The sequence below is a fragment of the Peromyscus maniculatus genome, chromosome 10, assembly GCF_049852395.1.
Source record: "Peromyscus maniculatus bairdii isolate BWxNUB_F1_BW_parent chromosome 10, HU_Pman_BW_mat_3.1, whole genome shotgun sequence".
NCBI lineage: Eukaryota > Metazoa > Chordata > Mammalia > Rodentia > Cricetidae > Peromyscus > Peromyscus maniculatus.
This window is the reverse complement of record NC_134861.1, coordinates 22,518,601-22,529,879: the sequence shown is the minus strand read 5'-3', so window position 1 is coordinate 22,529,879 and position 11,279 is coordinate 22,518,601. Positions and strand designations below refer to the sequence as shown.

At 48.7% G+C, this 11,279-nt stretch overlaps 1 protein-coding gene across 1 annotated transcript in view; it reads left to right on the top strand.

Moving 5' to 3' along the window:
- The first annotated feature begins 6,014 nt into the window (after positions 1 to 6,014).
- The window catches only part of Slc1a4 (solute carrier family 1 member 4), a 34,230-nt gene continuing 28,965 nt past the window's right edge, over positions 6,015 to 11,279 (top strand). Inside the window, exon 1 of the mRNA XM_006974816.4 lies at positions 6,015 to 8,586. Within this exon, the coding sequence (XP_006974878.1) occupies positions 8,060 to 8,586 (527 nt within the window). The 5' untranslated portion in view covers positions 6,015 to 8,059. The remainder of the gene's footprint in view (positions 8,587 to 11,279) is intronic.

Sequence of the window (11,279 nt, the reverse complement as noted above, 5' to 3'; positions counted from 1 at the left end):
ATCATCTGTTTATTCTTACAAACAACCATTTCACAAGTCTGAACAATTTTAACCTACAGATGAGTTTCCCGATAAAGCAGTGGCCGCCAACACTTGTCAGCTCGTTTCAGGAATTTTCACACCTCGCCTCTCCAAGCCACCACTCTACACCTGCCACCTCCCACTAAACATCGGGACTGGTGTGCAGATGCTGTGAACTTCACCCAAAGACTCCTCTACCCTCTCATGAGCAAGACCTGAGCACAGATACCACACAAAAACCTCACCTTGAATTCCACATCTAGTCCATAACACGTTTCCCAATTGTGTCCTGATTATGCTTTAGTTCTCTTTTGATCTAGATTTCCCTGCATTTGGTTACTGTATCTCTTTCCTTTCTTAACTGAAAGAATATAAGCATGTAGATGCAAGTAATTGCAGCTCTGTGTCTTCACAACTGGTAACACAAGATCAAGCTAACCAAAATTCCAGCATAAACTGGATAGACAGTCTCTGGGACCCACCCTTACGGAGCAGCTATTGGCATTGATAGGTTCTGGGGGAAGAGAATCATTCTTTGTATGAGTGAGGCCAATGACAGGATTCCCATGCTCCATCGGATGCCCTCACACCCATGCATTTATAGGCAGTGTTATCTGGATTTAATGAGTATTAAAAGACATGAAGTTCATTGTGGGATGTGTTGGGAAGGAGTATATATAATCATGTTTCATTGTAGACATGTATGAAATTCTCAAAAATAAAAATTTAAATTTACTTATTGATTTTATGTTTATGGATGTTCTGTGTATATGAATGTCAGTGCAGCACGTTGACATGTGTACAAGTACGATTGTTTATGAACAACTGACCAGTGTGAAAAAACGAGTAACTGTAGCTTCCTCCTCCCTGGCATTTACAACCTGAAGACTGCTGCCTACCAAGACCTCCTGCCTAGACAGGAGCACAGCCACCTGATCCCAGCTCTGTCCCAGTGTGCACAGCCACCTGATCCCAGCTCTGTCCCAGTGTGCACAGCCACCTGATCCCAGCTCTGTCCCAGTGTGCACAGCCCACCTGATCCCAGCTCTGTCCCAGTGTGCACAGCCACCTGATCCCAGCTCCATCCCAGTGTGCACAGCCACCTGATCCCAGCTCTGTCCCAGTGTGCACAGCCACCTGATCCCAGCTCTGTCCCAGTGTGCACAGCCACCTGATCCCAGCTCCATCCCAGTGTGTACAGCCCACCTGATCCCGGCTTTTCTTGTTTATTCTTTCATCCCTTCTATGTCCCTAGTCAGGACAAGGTAAGCAGCCAATGCTCTTAACTAATGAGTTGTCTCCCTAGCCTGAAGGAAAGAAAAAGAAGAAAAATTATATATAGATGGTTGGGTTCTACCTCAGGATTATACAAATATTGACAACATTTGTGTTTTGTTTTGTTTTTTAAACAGGTTCTCATATATCCTAGGTTGGCCTCAGGCTTGCAGTGTAGCTAAGGCTAGCCTTGAACTCTTAATTCTCCTGCCTCCGCCTCCCAAGCGCTGGGAATACAGGTGTGTAGTGCCATGCCTGGCTTTCCTCAGGGGTAGCGTTTGTAATCTGTCCTTTTCAAATTCTTTCTGCTGCATTCAAGTTGGTAACTGTAGCTAGAGTTTTTCTGCCTTGCCCACAGTCAGGACAAATCTCTCTCACCCGCCAGTCCCACAGCCACTCAGACCCAACCAAGTAAACACAGAGACTTATATTGCTTACAAACTGTATGGCTGTGGCAGGCTTCTTGCTAACTGTTCTCATATCTTAAATTAATCCATTTCCACAAATCTATACCCTGCCACGCGGCTCGTGGCTTACCAGTACTTTACATCTTCCTTGTCCTGGCGGCGGCTCCAGGCAGTCTCCTTCTGCCTTCCTGTTCTTTTATTTCTCCTCTCTGTTAGTCCCACCTATACTTCCTGCCTAGCCACGGGCCAATCAGGTTTTATTTATTGACCAATCTGAGCAACTTGACATGCAGACCATCCCCCAGCACAGCCAAATGCAGATCATCTAAGACACCTGCACTCAGGCCTGTGGTCCTAATCATCCTCTATGCGGACCTGCTGGGTAAAACCACGAGGAACCCAAGAACGGGCTCCCACAGGACATACAGAACATCCCTCAGCAGGGGACCACTGGGTTCTCCTTGTAGCTGGTTAAAGATATTCGTGTTTACCTCTCCCAATAGGCCTTAATCTACTTCTGTGAATTATTGTGCCAAATTCTAATAAGATCTATGATTCACTCTAATAGAAATTCACTTCTTTCTGCTCTATCTGCCCAAGCCTCTTACCTTGCAGCCTTGCACTTAGAAAGAAGGGCCTGATTAACAGGCTTGGAGCAGCTACCCCTAAATCTTATTTGGGGCTTTGCATTAATTCTAATCTGTTAACTCAGCCCCCTTATAAAATACTCCTTACTTAAATAATGGAGTGAGGATGGGGCAAGGCTCATCTGTGGAGATTTAGGGTCCTGAGCTCTGTTCTAGCCTCAGAATATGCATGTTAGCCAACCGTTCAAGCACCCCACTACCACCACCGCACCCCACCCCACCCCCAAAGGTGGGAGATTGAGGCCAGATCTTCTTCCATAGGCCAGGCAAGCCTGGAATTCTCTATATTTGGGCTGCCCTCAGACCCTCCATTCTTTGTCATAGCTCCCAAGACCTGAGCTCACAGATCTGAGCCACTATGCCCGGCTCCAGGCAAGTCATTCTTAGCTCCTTTTATAGATGGAGGGAGTGGGTTCAATTGGGGTTGGTTTTGGCTTGGTTTGTGGTTGTTTTGAGACAAGGTCTCATTCTGCAGATCAGTGTAGCTGGAGTTTTCTCTCTGGGTCCCGCCAAGCCCTGGCAGTCCGACAGCCCACTTATAAAATAAACACACAGACGCTTACATTATTTACAAACTGCATGGCCATGGCAGGCTTCTTGCTAACTGTTCTTATATCTTAAATTAACCCATTTCTATACATCTACACCTTGCCATGTGGCTTGTGGCTTACCGGCATCTTCACATGTTGCTTGTCACGGTGGCAGCTGGCAGTGTCTCCTCGACTCTGCCTTCCACTTCCCAGAATTCTCCTCTTTCCTTGTCCTGCCTATACTTCCTGCCTGGCCACTGGCCAATCAGTGTTTTATTTATACAGAACGATATCCACAGCAGATCAGGACTTACTGTGTAAGTCCAGCTGGCCTTGAATTTAGTGTCTAGTCCAGGCTGATGTTGAATATTCAGTGATCCTTCTGCCTCCGACTCTTGAATGCTGGGATTTCAGGTATGAGTCACCATCTCAGCTTTTACACCCCTCCCCCAACCCCGACTCTATGGACTTCGCAGAATCATTTGCACTCAGTAACTCCATAAACCTCAAGTTGTATCATTGAATGAAATCTCCACATTCAAACATTTGCCCCACAGATCCTAGACACCAGACTAATTACATTCCCCTCGGTTAGCTCATTTTCTCCAGTGCGTCTGCTTTACCGGCCTTCTCCCAGGAGAAGGCATCAGCTAGCATACTTTAGCTGTTTCCGAAAACTAGGAGCAAGTTTTCTGTTTTCGCTTCAGGCTGCCTTTTGCTCCATTCTGGCCAAATTCTCAGCCTCTGAATCATACTTAAAAAAAAAAACAAAAAAAAAAAACAAAAACAAAATTCCATATACAAGTGAAATCACACAGTATTTGTCTGTTTTTCTTATTTCACTTTGCATAATGTCCTTCAGGTTCACACAGATTTAGGCTCCATTAGATCCAGCATTTAGATCCCCTTCTCTATCCATTTGCTTCTGTCCTTTGGGTGTTGTGAGCAGGAGCACAGATGTCAGGCTGGTGAGATCACTCAGTGAGTAAAAGGCACCTGCCACTGACAATCTGAGCTCCATCCCTGAATACTCATCGGAGGGAGAAAGCAACCGTGCATTGTTGTTTGATATCCACAGGAAGTGCCTTAGCACTCCAGTGCCCATACCCAGAAAAAAATGTAAAATATTAAGTACCAATTAATATTAATAAGCGAACTCAACATGCTGAGTTCACCTCTTTTGACTGTACCTGGGATTCCTGGATCAAATGCCTTTTAATTTTTTAAGGACCTGCCACAGTGTTTCTTACAACTCTCTTCTGGCAGTTTTACAATTTCAGATCTTACATTTAAAGCCTTTGTCCATTTTGATAAATTTCTGTTGTGTGTAGAGTCTAATTTTATTCTCTGCATATGGATATCCTGGGGCGAGGGACAAGAATATGGTAGAGGAAGTCCAGCTGTATATATAATAAGCTATACCTTGACCAACCAAGGGTCCTTCAAGTGGGAAGCCATTTATCATGGAATATTTGGTGTTATTCAGCTCCTCGTTATAAATTTCTTGTGCTCATAATTCCCATAGAACATGTATGTGTGAGCATCCTACTCAGGCCAGTACTTGGATAAGGTCATGTAGGCAGGGCCTTCTGCCTCTGAGCTCCCTACTTTCTTTTTAGCATTTGAATTGGGTATCTGCCTTTTGCAAATTGCTCCTTTAGCTAGGGCCAGCCCCAAACAAAGCATTGAAGGACTATCAGGAACAGAATAGCTGAAACCATCCCTTGCCTTCAAGCCTAGTGGATTCCAGAGCAATTGACTAAGAACAACAGGAGGGTTTTGCATATCCAGGTGGAGTGAAAGGTGAAACAGGATTCCTGAGAGACAGAGAAGAGAGAAAGGCAGAGATTCTGTAGATGATAAAGCAGATCTCTTGTAGAGTTTATCAGGACCAGGAGTAAGGAGCTAGGAAGCATAGATGGAGGATGAAGGAACAGAGGACGAAGATGAGATCAAAAGCATGGGAGCTTACTAAAACTATGAGGACAGGAAAAGTGGACACAGAGAGGAGCTGAATGTGAGGACGGAGCTGAAGCTGCATAGATAGAATTTTGTCATAGGGGAGTAAAATCAATGGACAAAGAGCATGGTGTACATAGATTCTTTTCCCTCAGATAACCCCACGCTGGACATAGTGTCTTCCCAGGACTCTGGGAGGGATTTTCACAGGGCAGGTACTTGAGAAAATTCCATTAATAGCCAGTTTCCTAAGCACTGCCATTGAAGACTGTCCAAAGAAACTTTCTAATAGAGTTATTCAAAGAGGTACAGTCTTCAATGGCAGGGATGAGGGGTCTGGAGAGATGGGTCGGCAGTAAAGCACTTACCACACAATCAGGAGGAATAGAGTTCAGATCCAAGCCCTATATCCAACAAATCAGAGTCCTGTGCTCTCCTAGAATTTCAGCTCTAAGGATGGTGGAGGCAGGAGGATAATTGGGAGCTTGCTGACTTCTAGCCTAGTCAAGCAATTGTTGGCCCCAGGCTCAGAAAGAGACCCTGCCTCAAAGGAACAGTAGAAGAGTACACAAAGTCCCAGGTTCAGCCAAGTCCAGTGGCACACACCTATAATTCCAGCCTTTATGTGTTGGGACCAGGAGGATTAGTAATTCAAGGTCATTTTAGCTACATAGAGAGTTCAAGACCAACCACAAACAAACAAACAAACAAACAAAAAACCCACGAAATTTCAAAAGCCTTGATAAGGGGGTTGTAGAGATGGCTCTGTGGGTAAGAGTTCAGATCCCAGCACCTGCTCATGGAGTTGGGTGTGGCCATACACTGTTGTAACCCCAGGGCTGTGGTGCAGAGACAGGAGGATGGCTGTGACTTACTGGTCACCAGCCTAGCTCGAGGTTCAGTGAGAGGCCCTGTTTCAAAGGAATAAGGCAGAGAGTGATAGAACGGGAAACCTGGTCCCCTCCTCTGGTCCCCACAGAGGTGCACATATACACATCAGAAAACAGATACACAAAAGTAGTCATTGTTGGGGGTGGGAATTTAGCTCAGTGGTAGAGCACTTGCCTAGCAAGCGCAAGGCCCTGGGTTCGGTCCTCAGCTCATTAAAAAAAAAAAAAAAGTAATTGTTTAACCCCTAGATTTAGAAGAATGGAAATAAACAAGATGCAGTGACACATACCTGTAATCAGAAAGTAGAGGCAGGGGGATTGTGAGTTCAAGGCCTGCTTGGGCTACATAGGAATAATCTGTTAAAAAATAATAATAAGGAATCAAGAACATAGCTGTTGGTAGCATCCGGAGTAGAAGTGAGAAAGGGCCTGATAAACGTTACAAAAGGAGCATCTTTGGTCTTGACACTGATCAGATGAGAGAAGACTTAAACTCGAAGGTTCTCGGAGGCAAATCATAATGATGGCGGCAACAGAAACGGGAGTCAAAGGGATGAGCAGGCTGGAGGGAGAAAATCATAAATTCGGTTCTGAAAATGCTGAGCTGAGATGCCGCAGATGTCTGGGTGGCGGTGAAAGTCGGACAGTTGGAAACCCACTTATGGAACATGACTTCGGCCTTTGCATAAAAGTTACAGCCTAAGCAAAGGGAGGAAGAAAAACATGGAAAGGAAGAGCACGGGTCTGTAGGAATCACTCATCCTTGCACACTGACAGACAAAGCATGTTCTGGGAAACAAGATTAAAAATAGGTACAGGTCCTCCCACCAATGAGTGCTACTTCAGCAAGCCCTACACGACAGCCAATGGCTTCAAGTAAGGAACTTTTCCCTTTCTCAAAAACTGGACAGCCTCTGAAAGTTCCTCACGAGGACATCTTGATTTGCACACACCCAGCTATCTGTTATGGCATGCTTTAAGATTACTTTTCTGTACATTGTCTTCGCCTTTAATTTAATTCAGCTACACCTAAGACTTTCTCGGGCATCTGGGCGGGAGTGCACTAGCTCCTTTCAAAAGCAGAATGAGGAAAATGTAAGAATAAATAAGACACACGAAATGACTGCGAAAGTTTTCCTTCTATCTGCTGTGGCCAAAGAAGATACTAAATGAATGATAGGAAATAAATGTATTTTTTTTTTAATCCATTGACTGTAACCGCATGGAATTATCTTTCAGACTGGCCAAGTGCTGTTGTCGTGCCAAGTCTGGAGCCCTGAGAAGAGGTGGTGAAAATCCTGTGACTTGTGTTTCTGCTGAGGTTACGTGGCAGACACGCCACCGAAAGTGGTGGCGTCAGAGCTCCGCTTCCCTGAGAGAGTTTTGCATCTTCAGCGTACACCAGGCTGTTGCCCAGAGACCCGGGGACCCTCCCGGAGTGCGCTGGTGCGTGCAGTGGTGCAGCCTTGACGCTGGAGCCTACCGGGAGTCCCTAAGAGTAAATAAAGCTCTGCTAGAGTCCTGTGCGTGCACGCGATGAGACTTCTCTCCACCCATCCACCCACTCCTTTGTCTCTGCACCGAAGCAAGTTCCACCTCACGGAAGCCCACAGGACCCTTGAAAGAAAGGATTTCCCGCAGAAGGGAGGGTGGGCCGTCCCTGGCACAAAGCGGGAGGGCGGGCCCCTCTCGTCCACCCACCGACAGAGGTGAAGAACACAGGGGCGTTCCACACACACCCCGAGGCCTGGACGGCGCACAGCACAGAGAGGCCCCGGAGGGTGCCTCTCGAGCCGCACCTCCGCCAGCACTGGGAGCCGCTCCCGTTAGCGACCCGGCGACAGGATTGGCCGACGGCCGCACGCCCCGCGGTATCGGGAGACCCCGCCTGCGGGTCTCACTCCCTTTGCGGTGCCCCAGGGAGGGAGGGAGGGAGAAGGGCGGGGCCTGGGAAAGGCGGGGCACGGATCTTCAGGGCTCTGATTGGTGGTAATCCCGGGGGCGGGGCGACATGGGCGGAGCGGGCTCCGGCCCCTCCCTCCTTCCTGGGCTGCAGCCTCCTGCGAGCCTCCTGCGTTGTTGCATCATCTCCAGCCAGCAGCCGCTCTGAAAGAAGGCTGGGCGCGGCACGGTCTGCTCTGCCTCGGCTCCAGCCCACAACCCACGTCTCTCTTCATCTTTCTGGAAATTGTTCCTGTAGGGACTCGCAGAGCTCCGGAGCCGCAGCTGGCGCAGGCCACTGTCTCCGCCTGATCCATTCATTGGAAGCCGCTTTTTCCCTCTGAGTCCAAGTTCCTTGCGTGCTGCAGCTTGGAGCGGCGGGCAGCGACATGGAGAAGAGCAGCGAGACCAACGGCTACCTCGACGGCACCCAGGCAGAGCCTGCGGCCGGGCCCCGCACGCCCGAGATGCCGGCTGGCAAAGCGCGGCGCTGCGCTGGCTTTTTTCGGCGCCACGCGCTGGTGCTGCTCACTGTGTCGGGGGTGTTGGTGGGCGCCGGCATGGGCGCGGCGCTGCGCGGGCTGCAGCTCACCCGCACTCAGGTCACCTACCTGGCCTTCCCCGGCGAGATGCTACTCCGCATGCTGCGCATGATCATCCTGCCGCTGGTGGTTTGCAGTCTGGTGTCGGGCGCCGCCTCCCTGGACGCCAGCTCCCTCGGGCGTCTGGGCGGCATTGCAGTCGCTTACTTTGGCCTCACCACGCTGAGCGCCTCTGCGCTCGCGGTCGCTTTGGCGTTCATCATCAAGCCAGGGGCGGGCGCGCAGACCCTCCAGTCCAGCAGCCTGGGGCTGGAGGATTCGGCGTCTCCTCCGGTCTCCAAAGAGACGGTGGATTCTTTCCTCGACTTACTCAGGTAATGAATGCTGTCGACCTTGCCAAAGGAACGGTGGGAGACGCCACGTGTACTCATATCACCTAGAGTTAATTCAGCTACTGTTGGCCCTTAACGTTAAAATATCAAAATTAAGTCCAGGCTGCATGCTGGCCACACCTTTAAAGACGAGGCTACAGCTTTCGGCTGGAACCAGTTTTCCGTTAGATGGGGCTATTAGTCCTGCCGTCCCCACTGTGCTCTACTCCTTAGACGTGGGCTGCTCCCATTACTTTTTTTTAATTGTCCCCATCATGATTCTAAAATCTTCATTTTCTCCCCCTACAGTATCCCAAAGCTTCTAGCACATTGAATGACTTTTGCCCGTGGAGCCATCCAGCTTTGAGTCTGAGGCTTCTCAGCCTCCGGGCTGTGAAGGAAGTTGGCAGTTTTCCGCAGAATTGTGGATGTGTCCAATAATAATAAGCCTGGAGTTAGTTAGTTATGTGGGGCACATTGCCCAGATACGTAACTGTCCCTCAGGCTTGGGACAGGTTGCTGACTTCATCAGGACCACTGCCCAGCGTTGTTTCTCTGTAGGAAGGTGTGCGTTCTAGGGGCTTGAGTTTGCTTGTTTTTTTTCACTCGGGGGTTGTATTTCATCCTCTGAGATGATACAGTGTAGTTTCCAGAGCTCACCTCTCCGTTTCTACACTAATCCAAAGTTCACAAATGGTGAAAACAGCAGCCTGCAGGCGTTTACTAATCTAACCTGGTTCACCAGAGTGAGGAGTCCAGCTGGCTCCCCTTCCAGCTTTCTGAGCCTTAGTGGTATGTTTTGTCTTGAGTCACCGGGCAAAGCTCCTCATTGATGAGAGGGTGAAAACCAAAAAACTCTGTGCCAGTGACTTGCCTTTCTCCTGTTTCCATGTCTTCATTTGGAAAATGTGACAACCGTCTGCCGCTTAAGAAAGGGATTGTTCATCTAAAGCAAAATAAAAAACCTGAGACATGGTATTTGGGGAAAAAATCTGATGAGAAGGACCAAAACTTCTTGCAAACAGAGCAAGTGGAGGTCGCTATGGGGACTTCAGTGGGAGTGAAGCCTTTGGTCCCTGCCAGGCGGCCTGATGGTCTCAGAGTTTTAAGGTTTGAGAAATAACTGTAGATGGGTTCAGAGATGAGACGCATTAAAGTCCAGAGAACCTTCGATTTGTTCTATCAGGCCAGCTCCCTTAGGGAGGAAGGGCGATGAGGGTTCCAGGATTCTCTTTTTGGAGTGGTCTGTGGCCCGGGATAGTCATCTGGGCATCTCTTGGTGACTCACACGGCCTTACTGGTGTCCTTCCATCTCTGCAAAAGGAACTGACCGGAGTCGGGGGCTTGAGGCGTGAGGTACACTTCGGTGCCGTCCGAGAACTCAGCTACTGCTTTATGGCCGGGCTTTAGTCCCGAGCCCTTCAGCTCCTGCTTCCCAAGTGAATGGTGACCCAGTGTCATGGCTTACGGCTCAGTGTACTTGTAACTTCTCAGTGACCAGGACCACACCCATCACATCTGCATGCAAATGCTTTCTCTGGCTTGTTAGGGTGGAATAGTATTTTCTGAGCCTTCTCCCAACTAGCTTCACTTGATCTGGCAGCTCCCGGGTAAAGGCAGAGCAGGCAGTACAATCTCCCTTCCGGCTGAGACCAAGGTTGAGCCTGAGAGGGTTTAGGACACTCAGGAGGCAGAGGCTAGAACATCTCCAGTTTGAGACCAGCCTGGGCTACTAGTGAAATCGTAACCAAGGGTGGGGCTCAGTTCAGTGGTAGAGTGCTTGTCCGGCCTGCTTAAGGCTCTGAGTTTGACCCTCATCACCAGGGACAGGGTGGGCTTGGGAGAACAGCGGGTCTTCAGCCCCGTGCTTCATGGCTGTTTGTCCGCTCCTCCCCAAGGCAGCATGTGTAATAATGGTAATCCGGGGCTGCTCTGATGCCACTGTCTCAGAAATGTTTGCTGTGAGCAGAAGAGGAACTAAGAAGAGGAACTGCCATTCAGCCAGGCCGCTGCCCGCTCCTCCGACCAGGCGTTAGGACGAAGCGCTTCAGTGAAGGAGCGTAGGCCTGTGTCTGCTCAGATTTAGTTTGATTCCAGCAGCTTGACAGGAAACAGCCCAAGCCGCCCAAAATGCTTCTGGGACCTAGGGAGTCTCTAGGTCAATTTTTTTCTTTTCAGTTTTTTTTTGTTTTTTAAGACAAGATTTCACACTCTAGCCCTGGCTGTCTTAGAACTCACTCCATAGCTCAAGGCTGGCCTGGAGCTTGAAAACACATGCATGCATGCATACTATTATCAACAGCACCAGATCTGCAAGCCTTCCATCCCAGCCCTTCCTCAGCTTCCATCCTTATAGGGGTGCCAAGATCTGAAAGGAGAAACCTTTGTTAACTAGCTCTGAGACAATAAACACTAGGACTGATAAAGACATACATACATACCATGCCTTATCCTGTTCTGGAGTCTTTGAAGTTCCTACAGACATAGTAAAGAAGTTTTGAACTTAAATAAAAGGAAATCTTCTGAAGCAGCAACAACAAAAGGAGCCAGGTTCACTATTTTATGTCCTCCTATAGACCGGGGAAATGCACGCCATCCTTGACAAGAGATCAGAAGGACAAGCAGCACCAATGTATACAGAAGAAACGTTTTTGAAGTGTTTCACGCGGAGCTGTGGGTCCGAAGCGCCCCAGCTG